The sequence below is a fragment of the Somniosus microcephalus genome, unplaced genomic scaffold (genome assembly GCF_052327205.1).
Source record: "Somniosus microcephalus isolate GS21.2 unplaced genomic scaffold, FLI_Smic_1.0 unresolved_chr1, whole genome shotgun sequence".
In the NCBI taxonomy this organism is placed as follows: domain Eukaryota; kingdom Metazoa; phylum Chordata; class Chondrichthyes; order Squaliformes; family Somniosidae; genus Somniosus; species Somniosus microcephalus.
This window is the reverse complement of record NW_028225179.1, coordinates 147,990,610-148,009,885: the sequence shown is the minus strand read 5'-3', so window position 1 is coordinate 148,009,885 and position 19,276 is coordinate 147,990,610. Positions and strand designations below refer to the sequence as shown.

Sequence of the window (19,276 nt, the reverse complement as noted above, 5' to 3'; positions counted from 1 at the left end):
GCGTAGATACAACAGATCCCATGGCCACTATTTTGAAGAGCAGCAGGGGGAGTTCTCCCCGGTGTTCCGGGACAACATTTATCCCTCACCCAACATCATTAAAAAGCAGATGATCTGGTCATTATCACGTTGCTGTTTGTGGGAGCTTGCTGTGCACAAATTGCCTGCCACGTTTCCCACATTACAACAGTGGCCACACTTCAAAAAGTACCTCGTTGGCTGTAAAGTGCTTCGGGACATCCTGAGGTTATGAAAGGTGCTGCATAAATGCAAGTCTTTGTTCGTTTCAAATCAGAGTTAAGTCAACACTAAACTTTGACCCTTCGAAAGCAGGCCAAAGCATGGCCAAACTCTGGCCAAATCAGAACAGAATCACTGCAGATATCAATTACCTTCGCTCAATTGGGAAGCGGCGAGTGGAATTTCCTTTCCTCAACCCCATGAGGTTTACTTTCCATATCCATTTCCCCAACACGCTGGGTAGTGGGGGACGGGGGGGGGAAGTGGAAGAGACAATGCCCTACATTGTAATCACGGTCTGCACAGAGCGGCTCCAATCCTTTCTTAAGAAAACCTCTTGTGGTTTGGTACTGATGGAGTTAAAAGCAAGATGCCCGCGATAAAGCCTGACAAACAACAAGTGGGGACTTGCAACAGCTTCAGAGTGAGCTCCCGCACCTTGCACCACGCCCATGCACATTTAGTCTCGAGCACTGCAGATCAGAACTGTTCCTGCGAAGATTGTGGTCTTGGTTTACCATCTCCTCCCGCTTGCTGATACACTGTGACCTACATTGCTGGGCATTCTGCAGATCCGTATTCTTGCTCGAAGAAGTGCAGCAGTGGACAAGGTGGCATCTGTGGCTCCTGACTACAAATGACTCCTCCGCAAGCACAATGGAGGAGACTTGTGACAGGCTCAGTTCTCATTAAACAAACTGGCTCATCAACATTTGTGGTAACCCATTAGGTATTTCTGAAAAGGCACTACAAATAGAGTTTCGCAGTAGGATAGCATAGTAAATAACACACTGTCCTTTCCCCCTCTGGGACTGGGTGGTGCAGTGGGTCAGACACTGTCCTTTCCCCCTCTGGGACTGGAAGGTGCAGTGGGTCAGACACTGTCCTTTCCCCCTCTGGGACTTGGCGTTGCAGTGGGTCAGACACTGTCCTTTCCCCCTCTGGGACTGGGCGGTGCAGTGGGTCAGACACTGTCCTTTCCCCCTCTGGGACTGGGTGGTGCAGTGGGTCAGACACTGTCCTTTCCCCCTCTGGGACTGGGCGTTGCAGTGGGTCAGACACTGTCCTTTCCCCCTCTGGGACTGGGTGGTGCAGTGGGTCAGACACTGTCCTTTCCACCTCTGGGACTGGGTGGTGCAGTGGGTCAGACACTGTCCTTTCCCCCTCTGGGACTGGGTGGTGCAGTGGGTCAGACACTGTCCTTTCCCCCTCTGGGACTGTGCGGTGTGGTGTTTCAGACACTGTCTTTTCCCCCTCTGGGACTGGGCGGTGCAGTGGGTCAGACACTGTCCTTTCCCCCTCTGGGACTGGGCGGTGCAGTGGGTCAGACACTGTCCTTTCCACCTCTGGGACTGGGCGGTGCAGTGGGTCAGACACTGTCCTTTCCCCCTCTGGGACTGGGTGTTGCAGTGGGTCAGACACTGTCCTTTCCCCCTCTGGGACTGGGTGATGCAGTGTGTCAGACACTGTCCTTTCCCCCTCTGGGACTGGGCGGTGCTGTGGGCCAGACACTGCCCTTTCCCCCTCTGGCACTGGGTGGTGCAGTGGGTCAGACACTGTCCTTTCCACCTCTGGGACTGGGTGGTGCAGTGGGTCAGACACTGTCCTTTCCCCCTCTGGGACTGGGTGGTGCAGTGGGTCAGACACTGTCCTTTCACACTCTGGGACTGGGTGGTGCGGTGGGTCAGACACTGTCCTTTCCCCCTCTGGGACTGTGCGGTGTGGTGTTTCAGACACTGTCTTTTCCCCCTCTGGGACTGGGCGGTGCAGTGGGTCAGACACTGTCCTTTCCCCCTCTGGGACTGTGTGGTGCAGAGGGTCAGACACTGTCCTTTCCCCCTCTGGGACTGGGCGGTGCAGTGGGTCAGACACTGTCCTTTCCCCCTCTGGGACTGGGTGGTGCAGTGGGTCAGACACTGTCCTTTCCCCCTCTGGGACTGGGTGGTGTAGTGGGTCAGACACTGTCCTTTCACCCTCTGGCACTTGGTGGTGCAGTGGGTCAGACACTGTCCGTTCATCCTCTGGGACTGGGTGGGGCACTGGGTCAGGCACTGTCCGTTCACCCTCTGGGACTGGGTGTGGCAGTGGATCAGACACTGTCCGTTCACCCTCTGGGGCTGGGTGGGGCAGTGGGTCAGACACTGTCCATTCACCCTCTGGGACTGGGTTGTGCAGTGGGTCAGACACTGCCCGTTCACCCTCTGGGACTGGGTGGTGCAGTGGGTCAGACACTGTCCTTTCACCCTCTGGGACTGGGTGGTGCAGTGTGTCAGGCACTGTCCTTTCCCCCTCTGGGACTGGGTGGTGCAGTGGGTCAGACACTGTCCTTTCCCCCTCTGGGACTGGGTGGTGCAGTGGGTCAGACACTGTCCTTTCCCCCTCTGGGACTGGATGGTGCAGTGGGTCAGACACTGTCATAGAACGATAGGAACAGGAAGAAGCCATTCAAACCCTTGAGCCTGTCTGACATTCAGTTAGACCATGGCTGATCTGCACCTCAACTCCATTTACCCGCCTCTGCTCCATATACCTTGATACCCTCACCTAACAAAAATCTATCAACTTCAGTCTTGAAAGCTTCCATTGACCCCCCAGCCTCAACGCCTTTTTGGGGGAGGGAGTTCCAGATTTCCATGAACCTTTGTGTGAAAAATTGCTTCCTGATTTCACTCCTGAGTGGGCTTAGTCCAATTGTAAGATTCTGCTCCCTAGTCCTGGACGCCCCCACCAGGGAAAAGAGTTTCTCCTGATCATATCTATCTGATCGATTCCCTCGATCATCTTAAACACCTCGATCAGATGAGGCCTCGATCTTGTAAACTCAAGGGAACACAAGCCTAGTTTGGGCCACCTGCCCTGATAATTTCACCCTTTTAAGGCCCGGTACGGTTCTGGTCCATCTGGGCCAGATTACTTACACTTCAGAATGCAATGGTTCAGGAGCAGGACTGAGCAACGTTGCACCGAAGCAACAAGGAAATAGAGAAGCAAGAAAAGTGGCCAGTCCTGCAGTCATTGCCAAGTAAATCTTTGGATGATGAAGAAACTCTTGACGTAACGGCTCTTTACAAACCTTGGTTGTCCTCGGGGAATTCAGTCTGTAGAGACGTGACAGGCCAAGCCCCGTTGGAAATTCCAAATAATGCTCGTTCAGTCAAGTCCATTTCATTGTCCTGGACTGCCAGACTTGCGACGGGAGAATGATCAAAGTGTTCTTAAGGGCACAACAATACGATCGCCGATACAATGGCATCACCACAGCATCAGCAAGATTTTAAAAAACTAATTCATGGATGTGGGCGTCGCTGGCAAGGCCAGCATTTATTTCTCATCCCTAACTGCCCCTGAGAAGGTGGTGGTGAGCCACCTTCTTGAACCACTGCAGTCCGTGTGGTGAAGGTACTCCCACAGTGCTCTTAGGGGGGAAAGTTCGAGGATTTTGACCCAGCGACGATGAAGGAACGGCCCAATATATTTCCAAGTCAGGATGGTGTGTGTGACTTGGAGGGGAACTGGGAGGTGGTGTTCCCAAGCGCCTGCTGCTATTTAGGACTGAGATGAGGAGGAATTTCTTCACCCAGAGAGTGGTGAACCTGTGGAATTCTCTACTACAGAAGGCAGTTGAGGCCAATTCGTTAAATATATTCCAGAAGGAGTTAGATATACTTCTTGAGGCTAAAGGGATCAAGGGATATGGGGAGAAAGCAGGGACAGGGTACTGAAATTGGATGATCAGCCATGATCGCATTGAATGGCGGAGCAGGCTCGAGGGGCCGAATGGCCTACTCCTGTTACTATCTTCTATGTTTCTATGTTTGTCCTTTGAGTTGGTAGAGGTTGCGGGTTTGGGAGGGACTGCCGAAGAGATATTAGGGTAGATGACCAAAAGCTTGGTCAATGGGGTAGGTTTTAAGGAGTGTCTTAAAGGAGGAGGAGCGAGAGGCGGAGAGGTTTAGGGAGGGAATTTCAGAGCGTGGGGCCAAGGCAGCTGGAGCTACGGCCGCCAATGGTGGAGCGATTAAAATCAGTGATGCTCAAGAGGCCAGAATTGGAGGAGCACAGAAATCTCGGAGGATTGTAGGGCTGGAGGAGGAGATTACAGAGATAGGGAGGGGCGAGGCCTCTAGACCTGAGTAGTCCAACGCTCTCCTGGCCAGCCTCACATCTTCCACCCTACATAGACTTGAGCTCATCCAAAACGCTGCTGCCCATCTCCTAACTCACACCAAGTCCTGTTCACCCATCACCCCTGTGCTCCCTCACCGACATTGGCTCCCGGTCCAGAAACGACTCGATTTTAAAATTCTCTCATTGTTTTCAAATCTCTCCGTGGCCTCGCCCCTTCCTATCTCTGTAACCTCCTCCAGTCCCACAAACCCCCGAGATCTCTGCGCTCCTCTAACTCTGAGCTCTTGCGCATCCCCGATTTCCATCGCTCCACCATTGGTGGCCGTGCCTTCAGCTGCCTGGGCCCTAAATTCTGGAATTGCCTCCCTGAACCTCTCCTGCAGCAGTCACTCCAGGCCTCCCTTGGATTCAGCCTGGAGTGGCAGTAGTGTCAGTCTGGAGTGGCACCATTGAGTGTCAGTCTGGGGTGGCACCATTGAGTGTCAGTCTGGAGTGGCACCATTGAGTGTTAGTCTGGAGTGGCATCATTGAGAGACATTCTGGAGTGGCACCATTGAGAGACAGTCTGGAGTGGCACCATTGAGTGACAGTCTGGAGTGGCATAGCAAGTGTCAGTCTGGAATGGCAGTAGCGAGTGGCAATCTGGAGTGGCAGTAGTGGATGTCAGTCTGGAGTGGCAGTAGCGAGTGACCATCTGGAGTGGCAGTAGCAGGTGACAGTATGGAGTGTCAGTAGCGGGTGACAGTATGGAGTGGCAGTAGCGGGTGACAGTATGGAGTGGCAGTAGCAGGTGACAGCATGGAGTGTCAGTAGCGGGTGTCAGTCTGGTGTGGCAGTAGCAGGTGTCAGCCTGGAGTGGCAGTAGCGAGTGACAGTCTGGAGTGGCAGTAGTGAGTGTCAGTCTGGAGTGGCAGTAGCGAGTGACCGTCTGGAGTGGCAGTAGCGGGTGACAGCGTGGAGTGGCAGTAGCGGGTGACAGTCTGGAGTGGCAGTAGCGGCTGTCAGTTTGGAGTGGCAGTAATGAGTGACAGACTGGATTGGCAGTGGCGACTGACAGTCTGGAGTGGCAGTAGTGGGTAGCAGTCTGGAGTGGCAGTAGCGGGTGACAGTCTGGAGTGGCAGTAGCGAGTGATAGTCTGGAGGGCCAGTAGCGGGTGTCGGTCTGGAGTGGCGGTAGCGGTTGTCAGTCTGGAGTGGCAGTAGCGGGTGTTGGTCTGGAGTGGCAGTAGCAAGTGACAGTCTGGAATGGCAGTAGTGAGTGTGAGTCTGGAGTGCAGTAGCGAGTGACCGTCTGGAGTGGCAGTGGCGGGTGACAGTCTGGAGTGGCAGTAGCAAGTGACAGTCTGGAGTGGCAGTAGCGAGTGACCGTCTGGAGTGGCAGTAGCGGGTGACAGTCTGGAGTGGCAGTAGCGGGTGTCAGTCTGGAGTGGCCGTAGCAGGTGACAGTCTGGAGTGGCAGTAACGGTTGTCAGTCTGGAGTGGCAGTAGCGAGTGTCAGTCTGGAGTGGCAGTAGCGGGTGACAGTCTGGAGTGGCAGTAGCGGGTGACAGTCTGGAGTGGCAGTAGCGGGTGACAATCTGGAGTGGCAGTAGCAAGTGACAGTCTGGAGTGGCAGTAGTGGGTGTCAGTCTGGAGTGGCAGTAGTGGGTGACAGTCTGGAGTGGCAGTAGCGGCTGACAGTCTGGAGTGACAGTAGCGAGTGACAGACTGGAGTGGCAGTAGCGAGTGTCAGTCTGGAGTGGCAGTAGTGAATAACAGTCTGGAGTGGCAGTAGCGGGTGACTGTCTGGAGTGGCAGTAGCGATTGACAGCCTGGAGTGGCAGTAGCGAGTGACAGTCTGGAGTGGCAGTAGCGGGTGACAGTCTGGAGTGGCAGTAGCGAGTGACAGCCTGCAGTGGCAGTGGCGAGTGACAGTCTGGAGTGGCAGTAGCGGGTGTCAGTCTGGAGTGGCAGTAGCGAGTGTCAGCCTGGAGTGGCAGTAACGAGTAACAGTCTGGAGTGGCAGTAACGGGTGTCGGTCTGGAGTGGTTGTAGCGGTTGTCAATCTGAAGTGGCAATATCGAGTGACTGTCTGGAATGGCAGTAGTGAGTGGCAGTCTGGAATGGCAGTAGCGACTGACAGTCTTGATTGTCAGTAGTGGGTGACGGTCTGGAGTGGCCATAGCTGGTGACAGTCTGGAGTGGCAGTAGCGAGTGACAGCCTGGAGTGGCTGTGGCGAGTGACAGTCTGGAGTGGCGGTAGTGGGTGTCAGTCTGGAGTGGCGGTAGTGGGTGTCAGTCTGGAGTGGCAGTAGTGGGTGTCAGTCTGGAGTGGCAGTGGCAAGTGACAGTCTTGAGTGTCAGTAGTGGGTGACGGTCTGGAGTGGCCGTAGCGGGTGACAGTCTGGAGTGGCAGTAGCGGGTGACAGTCTGGAGTGGCAGTAGTAGGTGTCAGTCTGGAGTGGCAGTAGCAGGTGACAGTCTGGAGTGACAGTACCGAGTGGCAGTATGGAGTAGCAGTTGTGGATGCCAGTCTGGAGCTGCACTAGCGGGTGACCGTCTGGAGTGGCAGTAGTGGGTGGCAGCCTGGAGTGGCAGCAGCGGGTGGCAGTCTGGAGTGGCCGTAGCGAGTGACAGTCTGGAGTGGCAGTAGCGAGTGACAGCCTGGAGTGGCAGTGGCGAATGACAGTCTGGAGTGGCAGTAGCGAGTGACATTCTGGAGTGGCAATACCGAGTGTCAGTCTGGAGTAGCAGTTGCGGATGCCAGTCTGGAGTTGCAGTAGCGGGTGACCATCTGGAGTGGCAGTAGCGGGTGGCAGTCTGGAGTGGCAGTAGCGAGTTACAGCCTGGAGTGGCAGTAGTGAGTGACAGTCTGGAGTGGCAGTAGCGAGCGACAGTTTGGAGTGGCAGTAGCGAGTGACGGTCTGGAGTGGCAGTAGCGAGTGACGGACTGGAGTGGCAGTAGCGAGTGACAGTCTGGAGTGGCAATAGCGAGTAACAGTCTGGAGTGGCAGTAGCGGGTGACATTCTGGGGTGGCAGTAGCGAGTGACAGTCTGGAGTGGCATTAGCGCGTGACAGTCTGGTGTGGCAGTAGTGGGTGTCAGTCTGGAGTGGCCGTAGCGGGTGACAGTATGGAATGGCAGTAGGGTGTGTCAGCCTGGAGTGGCGGTAGAGGGTGGCAGTCTGGAGTGGCAGTAGCGGGTGTCAGTCTGGAGTGGCCGTAGCGAGTGACAGTCTGGGTGGCAGTAGCGAGTGACAGTCTGGAGTGGCAGCAGCGACTGACAGTCTGGAATGGCAGTAGCGCGTGAGAGTCTGGTGTCGCAGTAGCGAGTGACTGTCTGGAGTGGCAGTAGCGAGTGACTGTCTGGAGTGACAGTAGCGAGTGACAGTCTGGAGTTGCAGTAGCGAGTGACAGTCTGGAGTGGCAGTAATGGGTGTCAGTCTGGAGTGGCAGTAGTGGGTGACAGTCTGGTGTGGCAGGAGCGGGTGTCAGTCTGGAGTGGCAGTAGTGGGTGACAGTCTGGAGTGGCAGTAGCGGTTGACAGTCTGGAGTGGCAGTAGCGGTTGACAGTCTGATGTGGCAGGAGCGAGTGTCAGTCTGGAGTGGCAGTAGCAAGTGACAGTCTGGACTGTCAGTACAGAGTGACAGTCTGGAGTGGCAGTAGCGAGTGACTGTCTGGACTGGCAATACAGAGTGACAGTCTGGATTGGCAGTAAAGAGTGACAGTCTGGAGTGGCAGTAGCAAGTGACTGTCTGGAGTGGCAGTAGCGGGTGACAGTCTGGAGTGGCAGTAGCGAGTGACAGTCTGGAGTGGCAGTAGCGAGTGACAGTCTGGAGTGGCAATACCGAGTGTCAGTCTGGAGTAGCAGTTGCAGATGCCAGTCTGGAGTTGCAGTAGTGGGTAACAGTCTGGAGTGGCAGTAGCGGGTGCAGTCTAGAATGGCAGCAGTGATTGCCGGTATGGACTGGTAGTAGCGAGTGACAGTCTGGAGTGGCAGTGGCGAGTGACAGTCTGGACTGTCAGTACAGAGTGACAGTCTGGAGTGGCAGTAGCGAGTGACTGTCTGGACTGGCAGTACAGAGTGACAGTCTGGATTGGCAGTACAGAGTGACAGTCTGGAGTGGCAGTAGCAAGTGACAGTCTGGAGTGGCAGTAGCGGGTGACAGTCTGGAGTGGCAGTAGCGAGTGACAGTCTGGAGTGGCAATACCGAGTGTCAGTCTGGAGTAGCAGTTGCGGATGCCAGTCTGGAGTTGCTGTAGCGGGTAACAGTCTGGAGTGGCAGTAGCGGGTGACAGTCTAGAATGGCAGCAGTGATTGCCGGTATGGACTGGCAGTAGCGAGTGACAGTCTGGAGTGGCAGTGGCGAGTGACAGTCTGGACTGTCAGTACAGAGTGACAGTCTGGAGTGGCAGTAGCGAGTGACTGTCTGGACTGGCAGTACAGAGTGACAGTCTGGATTGGCAGTACAGAGTGACAGTCTGGAGTGGCAGTAGCAAGTGACAGTCTGGACTGGCAGTAGCGGGTGACAGTCTGGAGTGGCAATACCGAGTGTCAGTCTGGAGTAGCAGTTGCGGATGCCAATCTGGAGTTGCAGTAGCAGGTAACAGTCTGGAGTGGCAGTAGCAAGTGACAGACTGGAGTGGCAATAGTGAGTGACAGTCTGGAGTGGCAGTAGCGAGTGACAGTCTGGAGTGGCAGTAGCGAGTGACTGTCTGGAGTGGCAGTAGCGAGTATCAGTGTGGAGTGGCAGTAGTGGGTGATGGGCTGGAGTGGCAGTAGCGAGTATCAGTCTGGAGTGGCAATACCGAGTGTCAGTCTGGAGTAGCAGTTGCGGATGCCAATCTGGAGTTGCAGTAGTGGGTGACAGTCTGGAGTGGCAGTAGCAAGTGACAGTCTGGAGTGGCAATAGTGAGTGACAGTCTGGAGTGGCAGTAGCGAGTGACAGTCTGGAGTGGCAATAGTGAGTGACAGTCTGGAGCGGCAGTAGCGAGTGACAGTCTGGAGTGGCAGTAGCGAGTGACAGTCTGGAGTGGCAGTAGCGAGTGACAGTCTGGAGTGGCAGTAGCGAGTGACAGTCTGGAGTGGCAGTAGCGAGTGACAGTCTGGAGTGGCAATAGTGAGTGACATTCTGGAGTGGCAGTAGCAAGTGACAGTCTGGAGTGGCAGTAGCAGGTGACAGTCTGGAGTGGCAGTAGTGAGTGACAGTCTGGAGTGGCAGTAGCGAGTGACAGTCTGGAGTGGCAATAGCGAGTGACAGTTTGGAGTGGCAATACCGAGTGTCAGTCTGGAGTAGCAGTTGCGGATGCCAATCTGGAGTTGCAGTAGCGGGTAACGGTCTGGAGTGGCAGTAGCAAGTGACAGTCTGGAGTGGCAATAGTGAGTGACAGTCTGGAGTGGCAGTAGCGAGTGACAGTCTGGAGTGGCAGTAGCGAGTGACTGTCTGGAGTGGCAGTAGCGAATATCAGTCTGGAGTGGCAGTAGTGGGTGATGGTCTGGAGTGGCAGTAGCGAGTATTAGTCTGGAGTGGCAATACCGAGTGTCAGTCTGGAGTAGCAGTTGCGGATGCCAATCTGGAGTTGCAGTAGCAGGTAACAGTCTGGAGTGGCAGTAGCAAGTGACAGTCTGGAGTGGCAATAGTGAGTGACAGTCTGGAGTGGCAGTAGCGAGTGACAGTCTGGAGTGGCAATAGTGAGTGACAGTCTGGAGTGGCAGTAGCGAGTGACAGTCTGGAGTGGCAGTAGCGAGTGACAGTCTGGAGTGGCAGTAGCGATTGTCAGTCTGGAGTGGCAGTAGCGAGTGACAGTCTGGAGTGGCAGTAGCGAGTGACAGTCTGGAGTGGCAGTAGCGAGTGACAGTCTGGAGTGGCAGTAGCGAGTATCAGTGTGGAGTGGCAGTAGTGGGTGATGGTCTGGAGTGGCAGTAGCGAGTATCAGTCTGGAGTGGCAGTGGTGAATCCTATAGTTCATCTCAGTGCCCTTTGGGCTGAGAAAGGGCGAAATGAAATTACAAAAACTAGAATCCATCCAATTAAAGGTGAGGGAAGTTTGATGCCCAGTTGGTTTATATGTTAAAAAAAAAAAAATTCTCTCTGTTTCACCCCGCAGATTTCTCACAATTCGTCCATCTCGAAAGGGGCCCTGGGTAAGTGCAGCGTTGTTCTGTCTCAGGTACATACCGGGAGAGGGCTCACAGGTCGGCCTGTCTCAGACCCTTTCACTCTGGCGCTCCCGTGGGCCGTCCGCCTTAAACGGCCGAGATAATCGGAGCCAATTCCAACCGACCGCAGCTAACCCCGCGTCACGGGCCTCGTGGGCCCCGTATTTAAATCCACAGGGGTGTGGGTATCCCGTTCTCTTCCAGCAGCCAACGCGTTTGGGCAGGCTGTCTTCTTGAGCCCACTAGTGTGGCGGGGGGGGTTATGGGGTGGTGGGCTGGTCGAGGTGGAAGTGCTCATCGCAAACTCAGGCACAAGCTGCTCAAAATGTGCCTAGCCTGGCCTAAATTAGTGAGAAGCCGGTGCTGGTATTTTGCGGTTTGCACCCTATCGCCCCTCCTAGCCGAGTCGCCAAGGGATAAACTTGGCAACTGATACCGGGGGTTTCGAGGGTTAAATTATGAGGACAGGTTGCATAAACCTGGCTTGTCTTCCCTCGAGTATAGAAGATTGAGGGGTGAGCTAATCGAGGTGTTTAAGATGATTCAAGGATTCCATAGGATAGATAGAGAGAAACTATCTCCTCTGGTGGGGGGTGGGAGAGTCCAGAACAAGGGGGCAGAACCTTAAAATTAGAGCCAAGCCGATCCGGGGTAAAATCAGGAAGCACCTCTTCACACAAAGGGTAAAAGAAATCTGGGACTCTCTCCCCTTAAAGGCTGTGGATTCTGCGAGACAATTGGAGCTTTCAAAACTGAGATCGACAGATTTTTGTTGCGTAAGGGTATCAAGGGATATGGAGCAAAGGTGGGTAAATGGATTTAAGATACAGATCAGCCAGGATCTAATAGAATGATATAACAGGCCGGAGGGGCCCATTGTGCCTGTGCCGGCTCTCTGGTAGAACTATCCAATTAGACCCCCCCCGCTCTTTCCCCACAGCCCTGTAAATGTTTCCCCTTCAAGTATTTATCCAATTCCCTTTTAAATGTTACTAATCAATCTACTTCCACCGCTCTTTCAGGCAGTGCATTCCAGATCATAACAACCCGCTGCATAAAAAAAATGTTTCCTCATGTTAGCTGTGGCTCAGTGGGTGGCACACTTGCCTTTGAGTCAGAAAGTTGTGGGTTCAAGTCCCACTCCAGAAAATTGAGCATGTAAAGCTAGGCTGACACTGCAGTGCAGTACTGAGGGAGTGCTGCACTGTCGGCGGTGCCGTCTTTTGGATGAGACGCTAAACCCAGGCCACGTCTGCTCTCTCAGGTGGACGTAAAAGATCCCATGGCCACTATTTCGAAGAAGAGCAGGGGAGATATCCCCGGTGTCCTGGCCAATATTTATCCCTCAATCAACCTAACAAAAACAGATTATCTGATCATTATCACATTGATCTTTGTGGGACCTTGCTGTGCGCAAATTGGCTGCCGCGCTTCCCACATTACAACAGTGATTACACTTCAAAAGTACTTAATTGGCTGTAAAGCACCTTGAGATGACCGGTGGTCGTGAAAGGCGCTATAGAAATGCAAGTCTTTCTTTCTTTTCATCTCCGGTTTGTTTGCCAATCACCTTAAATCTGTGTCCTCTGGTTACCAACTCCTCTGCCACAGGAAACAGTTTCACCTTATTTACTCTGTCAAAAGCATTCATGATTTTGAACTCCTCTGTCAAACCTTCTCTGCTCTAAGGAGATCATTAACTGGTTTTAAATGAGTTAATGACTGTGTTAAAGTACTAAAGACAGGAGTCTAATGGGAATACATTAACTGATGCAGCTAAAACTGTAAACAGAAAATATTAAATCCTTGTGGGTGATATTCATGAAGGATTTTTAATGATTTTGTAATAAACCTGTGTCTGTCACTTTAATTTAGGTGCTAACCTATTAAAAACTGCTCCTCTTAAGTTTCTCTGGGTACTGTCTCAACACAGGGTAACCTATTTAACAATAGTTAGCCTAGTTAAAACTAGTTAACGTTCTCTCTTAATGCAGCGTTTAACCCGTTTTAAATGATTAATACCTCTGCCAACTGCAGAAAATTGGCAGGTGACGGCTTTGAGTGTTGGCCCACTGCTACCTGTTAGGATCGGGCCCCTGTACGAATCCCACGATAAAGAGCAATGTTGTGCTTGTTCTTTTACAGAGCGAGTTGGTGGGAGTGAAGAGCCGTGGGAGATAAGCGATAGCAAGAAGCCGGCTGCACATCTGATCGGTAACTAGACTGCGTATCTCAAGACTCGATTAAACAGGAAGGGTTTCACTTTCTGAATGACTGGGGCTTGGTTAGAAAGCCGGGCTCGGAGTCACACGTACATGATTCAACAAAAAAAAAGTTAAAGAGAAACATTCGAGAAATATTGAGGGGAGGAAAGTTCCTGTTTATTAGAAAGACACCGAGGTGGCCCTGGTCTGTGCGGCCGCGAGTGGTACACAGCGGGAAGTTGTGCGGTTCCATTCCCCAACTGCCCTCACACATCCTGTTAACCACATAACTGCTGGTCCTTCAGTCAACACCATGCACACCATACTATACCTGGCTCCGCACACGAGGGCGAGTGCTGTGTTCTTGCTTAGATAGTGGCACCTTCACTGGGTTCAAGGTTTTCCATTCAAATTCGGGCAGTGAATGTGTGGCACTCACTTTGACAGCCTGCCCCTGCTCCAGGGGCAATCTCACATAGAAACATAGAAGATAGGAGCAGGAGTAGGCCATTCGGCCCCTCGAGTCTGCGCCGCCATTCAATGAGATCATGGCTGATCATCCAAATTCAGTACCCTGTCCCTGCCTTCTCCCCATATCCCTTGATCCCTTTAGCCTTAAGAAATATATCCAACTCCTTCTTGAATATATTTAATGAATTGGCCTCAACTGCCTTCTGTGGTAGTGAATTCCACAGGTTCACCACTCTCTGGGTGAAGAAATTCCTCCTCATCTCTGTCCTAAATGGCTTACCCCTTATCTTTAGACTGTGACCCCTGGTTCTGTACTACCTCGCCATCGGGAACATCCTTCCTGCATCTAGTCTGTCTAGTCCTGTTAGAATTTTATAAGTTTCAATGAGATCCCCTCTCATTCTTCTAAACTCCAGCGAATATAAGCCCAATCGACCCAATCTCTCCTCATATGTCATTCCTGCCATCCCAGGTATCAGCCTGGTGAATATTCGCTGCACTCCCTCCATGGCAAGAACATCCTTCCTCAGATAAGGCGAACAAAACTGCACACAATACTCAAGATGTGGTCTCACCAAGGCCCTGTACAACTGCAGCAAGACATCCTTGCTCCTGCACTCGAATCCTCTCGCTACGAAGGCCAACATACCATTTGCCTTCTTAACCGCCTGCTGCACCTGCATGCTTACCTTCAGCGACTGGTGCACAAGGACACCCAGGTCTCGTTGCACTTCCCCTCCTCCCAATCTATTGCCGTTCAGATAATAATCTGCCTTCCTGTTTTTGCCACCAAAGTGGATAACCTCGCATTTATCCACATTACACTGCATCTGCCATGCATCTGCCCAATCACCCAACCTGTCCAAATGATACTGGTGTAGTGACGCCAGGCAGAGAACCCATTACAGAGGCAAAGAAGTAGACTCCTCGGGACTACACAGGAATCTTTACTGGGAATGACCCCACTTCAGGTCACCAGTCAGAACCCTGCAGAGATCGGCAGGATTTTGCCATCACAAACTAAAAATATGGATCCATTAAAGTAGAACGTCATCCTGTATCAGTGAGGATTGAGGGCCCACAGGACGTCAGTGTGGCTCGAGACCCACAGGATGTCAGTGATGATTGAGGGCCACAGAAATTGTGTGAGGGCCGACAGGAAGTGAGTGATTGCCGACAGGAAGTGAGTGAGGGCCGACAGGAAGTGAGTGTGGTTTGGGTCATTGATGGTGTGGCTTGTCCGCACCTCTCAGGTGTAAAGCATTGGCTCATTGGTCTTATCTCGTATTTTTCTCTTCTATATGCAGGGATATATCACCATTCCCTGGGTGCTGAATCTCACCGGACTCTGGAGTGGGAGTCGGTGAGGGGGCTGGCCTTCACCAAGGACTCGGTCCGGTACCTGGGCCGCTCGCTGGTCATCCCCAGGCGCGGCCTCTACTATGTCTACTGCCAGGTGGGCTTCCGGGGCAGCGAGTGCCGGAACCGGCCGGTCACGCTGTACAACTGGGTGTACCGCAAGCACGACTCCTACCCCGAGCCCCTGCTGCTGCTGGCCGGCACGGAGACCGTGTGTGGCAAGAACCACAACCGAGGCACCTGGTACACCACCCTCGGCCAGGGCGCCGTGGTGGAGCTGGAGAAGGACCACCAGCTCTTTGTCAACGTCAGCAACCTGCATCTGGTGGACTACCTTGACGGAAAGACGTTCTTCGGGGTCATCAAGATCTGACCGCGTCGCTGGAGGACTGGGGCGGGGGTGGCGGGGGCTGTGGGGGGGGGAGTTTGTGGAGATTATGAAGAATAATATGATTTTTTATTTTTATTTTTTTATATATATTATATTTTGATACAACAACTTGCATTTATCTGGTGCCTTTAACATATGAAAAGATCCCCAGGTGCTTCACAGGAGCATGAGTCAGATCAGCATTTGGCACAGAGCCGAGGACAGCTGACTAGAAACATAGAAACATAGATACATAGAAGATAGGAGCAGGAGTAGGCCATTCGGCCCCTCGAGCCTGCTCCGCCATTCAATGAGATCATGGCTGATCATCCAAATTCAGTACCCTGTCCCTGCCTTCTCTCCATATCCCTTGATCCCTTTAGCCTTAAGAAATATATCCAACTCCTTCTTGAATATATTTAATGAATTGGCCTCCACCGCCCTCTGTGGCAGAGAATTCCACAGGTTCACCACTCTCTGGGTGAAGAAATTCCTCCCCATCTCTGTCCTAAATGGCTTACCCCTTATCTTTAGACTGTGACCCCTGGTTCTGGACTCCCCGACCATCAGGAACATCCTTCCTGCATCTAGTCTGTCCAGTCCTGTCAAAATGTTATAAGTTTCAATGAGATCCCCTCTCATTCTTCTAAACTCCAGCGAGTATAAGCCCAATCGACCCAATCTCTCCTCATACGTCATTCCTGCCATCCCAGGTATCAGTCTGGTGAATCTTCGCTGAACTCCTTCCATGGCAAGAACATCCTTCCTCAGGCAGCACGGTGGCATAGTGGTTAGCACTGTTGCCTCACAGCGCCAGGGACCCGGGTTCGAATCCGGCCTCGGGCGACTGTCTGGAGTTTGCACATTCTCCCCGTGTTTGCGTGGGTTTCCTCCGGGTGCTCCGGTTTCCTCCCACAGTCCAAAGATGTGTGGGTTAGGTTGATTGGCTATGATAAATTGACCCTTAATGTTAGGGGGATTAAATACATGGGGTTACGGGGATAGGGTGGGATATGTGTTGGTGTAGGGGTTACGGGGATCGGGTGGGATAATGTGTCAGTGCAGGCTCGATGGGCCGAAATGGCCTCTATCTGCACTGTGGGGTTTCTGTGATTCTGTGATAAGGCGACCAAAACTGCACACAATACTCAAGATGTGGTCTCACCAAGGCCCTGTACAACTGCAGCAAGACATCCTTGTTCCTGTACTCAAACCCTCTCGCTACGAAGGCCAACATACCATTTGCCTTCTTAACCGCCTGCTGCACCTGCATGCTTACCTTCAGCGACTGGTGCACAAGGACACCCAGGTCTCGTTGCACTGACCCCAAAGCTTGGTCAAAGAGGTAGTTTTTAAGGAGCGGCTTAAAGGAGGAGAGAGGTAGAGAGACGGAGAGGTTTTAGGTGGTATTTACAGAGCTTGGGGCCCAGGCAGCTGAAGGCACGGCCGCCAATGGTGGAGCGATTAAATCAGGGATGCTCAAGAGGCCAGAACTGGAGGAGCGCAGAGATCTCGGAGATCTCGGAGGGTTGTTCGGCTGGAAAAGGTTACTGAGATAGGGAGGGGGGTGCGAGGCCATGGAGACATTTGGAAACATTGATGTGAATTTTTAATTCGAGGCGTTGACAGACCACGATCTTCTGACTCCGAAACGAGAGTGCTACCAACTGACTTCAATGGGGAGTGAAAGTGGGCAGCGTGTAAAGCAAGAGTCGCCTCCAATCCCATCAGTTTCCCTGATGGGCTGGTCCTTGGCAATCCTGATTGATTACAAAGTACGTCCTCAGTAACCCTGATTGGTTACGATGTACATTCTTAGTAATGCTGATTGGTTATGATGTACGTCCTTAATAATGCCGATTGGTTATGATGTACATCCTTAGTAATGCCGATTGGTTACAATGTACGTCCTTAGTAACACTGATTGGTTACGATGTACATCCTTAGTAACACTGATTGGTTATGATGTACATCCTTAGTAACACTGATTGGTTATGATGTATGTCCTCAGTAACCCCGATTGGTTACGATGTACATCCTTAGTAACACTGATTGGTTACGATGTACATCCTTCGTAATCCTGATTGTTTACGATATAAGTCCTTAGTACCCCCGATTGGTTACGATGTACGTCCTTAGTAACCCCGATTGGTTACATTGTACATCCTTAGTAACCCCGATTGGTTACATTGTACATCCTTAGTAACCCCGATTGGTTATGATGTACATCCTTAGTAACCCCGATTGATCCCTGACGTAATAAAACTCACTACGCATTTGGTTTGAGCATAAAGCAAGGCTTTAATCAATTTGTTTCAGAACATGGAGGTCTAGTTGTACTTCACTAGCTTCTTGTCTTACAAAATGTCCCTGGGAAGCTGGGGCCCACGCCCGAGTATTTATACTCCTTGGACGGCGCCACCAGATGGCCGTCCAGCGTTATTTCATAAGTAGTTTCTTGATGATGAGATTTATAACAATTACATTGTACATCCTTAGTAACCCTAATTGGTTACATTGTATGTCCTCAGTAACTCCGATTGTTTACGTTGTACATCCTTGGTAAGTCTGATTGGTTATGTTGATTTCCACTGATTTTATGCCCATTTTTACGCCTGGGCTTATTCTAATGCGATTGGCAGGAAATTTGTGCATAACTTGACATCAGCGGAATGGGTGCATTTTCAGGTCCGTTGTGAAGGAAATTCCAGGCGGTAAACAGGGGAAAAGAAAAAGAGAATAACAGACCCAGGAGAAATGATAACGTGTCAGAAAAGCACGGCTTACAAAACATGCTCGCTATTACAAACCGCTTGCCGAGTTTTTGTGACAGGCTGAATAAAATGTTGCTGGTTTAACGGTGTTCACCTGACAGTGCACTGGCTCTGATATTTCCACTTGTGGGGGGAGACCAGAACTAGGGGCCATCAATATCAGATAGTGGTGAGAATGTGGAACTCGTTACCACAGGGATTGGTTGGGGCAAAAAGCACATAGAAACATAGAAGATAGGGGCAGGAGTAGGCCATTCGGCCCCTCGAGCCTGCTCCGCCATTTAATGAGATCATGGCTGATCATCCAAATTCAGTACCCTGTCCCTGCCTTCTCCCCATATCCCTTTAGCCTTAAGAAAGATATCTAACTCCTTCTTGAATATATTTAATGAATTGGCCTCAACTGCCTTCTGTGGTAGAGAATTCCACAGGTTCACCACTCTCTGGGTGAAGAAATTCCTCCTCATCTCAGTCCTAAATGGCCTACCCCTTATCTTTAGACTGTGACCCCTGGTTCTGGACTCCCCCGCCATTGGGAACATCCTTCCTGCATCTAGTCTGTCTACTCCTGTTGGAATTTTATAAGTTTCAATGAGATCCCCTCTCATTCTTCTAAACTCTAGCGAGTACAAGCCCAATCGACCCAATCTCTCCTCATACGTCATTCCTGCCATCCCAGGTATCAATCTGCACAGGTGCATTTAAGGGGGAGCTAGATAAGTACACGAGGGAGAAGGGAATAGAGGGTTACGGTGATAGAGTTAGAGGAGGAAAGACGGGAGGAGGCTCGAGTGGAGCATAAACACCGACATAGACCAGTTGGGCCGAATGGCCGATCTCTGTGCTGTGATGAATATGTAATACTCTGTAATACTTGGCTCTCTGGGAGTGCCTGCTCCCTTTATGAAGCGCTCCGCCTGTCCCCTCTTGCAGGGGTATTACTTCACTTATTGCCGATCCTCTTTCACAGCACATTCTAGGGTTTGGTGCTACGATGGAATGTGTCGGCAGCATTGTTCATTAATGTAGCTCTTTCAGGCCTCTTTGTAATATTTCCTGCTATTTATCATTTTTAAAAGAATTTTTAGAACTGTCTGAGATTGTTGAGTACTATTTAGCAGTATTTGGTATATTCTGGCACAGTTTAGCATTGTTTGGTATTGCGTGGTACTATTTTGTGCTGTTTAGTACTGTTTAATACTGATATTATTTAGCACTGTTAGGCTCTTTATAGTACTATTCAGCACTGTTCAGTACTATGGGGTGTGGTACATTAGCTGGGATTCCACTAAAGAACTGACTTTGGGACACTCAATGTTTCCCTCTATCCTCCCTCTTGATTAAAGTGATCTCCCTCGCATGGTATCACACGCATGGTGTCACACGCATGGTGTCACATGCATGGCAGCACACGCATGGCTTCACAACACACATGTTGTCACACGCATGGTGTCACATGCATGGCAGCACACGCATGGTGTTACACGCATGGTGTCACATGCATGGCAGCACACACATGGTGTCACAGGGATAAACAGCACGGCGTCACACGCATGGCTTAACAGCATGGCGACACACACATGGTGTCACA

The 19,276-nt window shown here is 51.7% G+C and overlaps 1 protein-coding gene across 1 annotated transcript in view; it reads left to right on the top strand.

Moving 5' to 3' along the window:
• The window catches only part of LOC147096227 (lymphotoxin-beta-like), a 43,177-nt gene extending 28,247 nt beyond the window's left edge, over positions 1 to 14,930 (top strand). Inside the window, exons 2-4 of the mRNA XM_085975077.1 lie at positions 10,456 to 10,492; positions 12,653 to 12,721; positions 14,490 to 14,930. Of these exons, the coding sequence (XP_085831203.1) occupies positions 10,456 to 10,492; positions 12,653 to 12,721; positions 14,490 to 14,914 (531 nt within the window). The 3' untranslated portion in view covers positions 14,915 to 14,930. The remainder of the gene's footprint in view (positions 1 to 10,455; positions 10,493 to 12,652; positions 12,722 to 14,489) is intronic.
• The last annotated feature ends 4,346 nt before the right edge of the window (positions 14,931 to 19,276 follow it).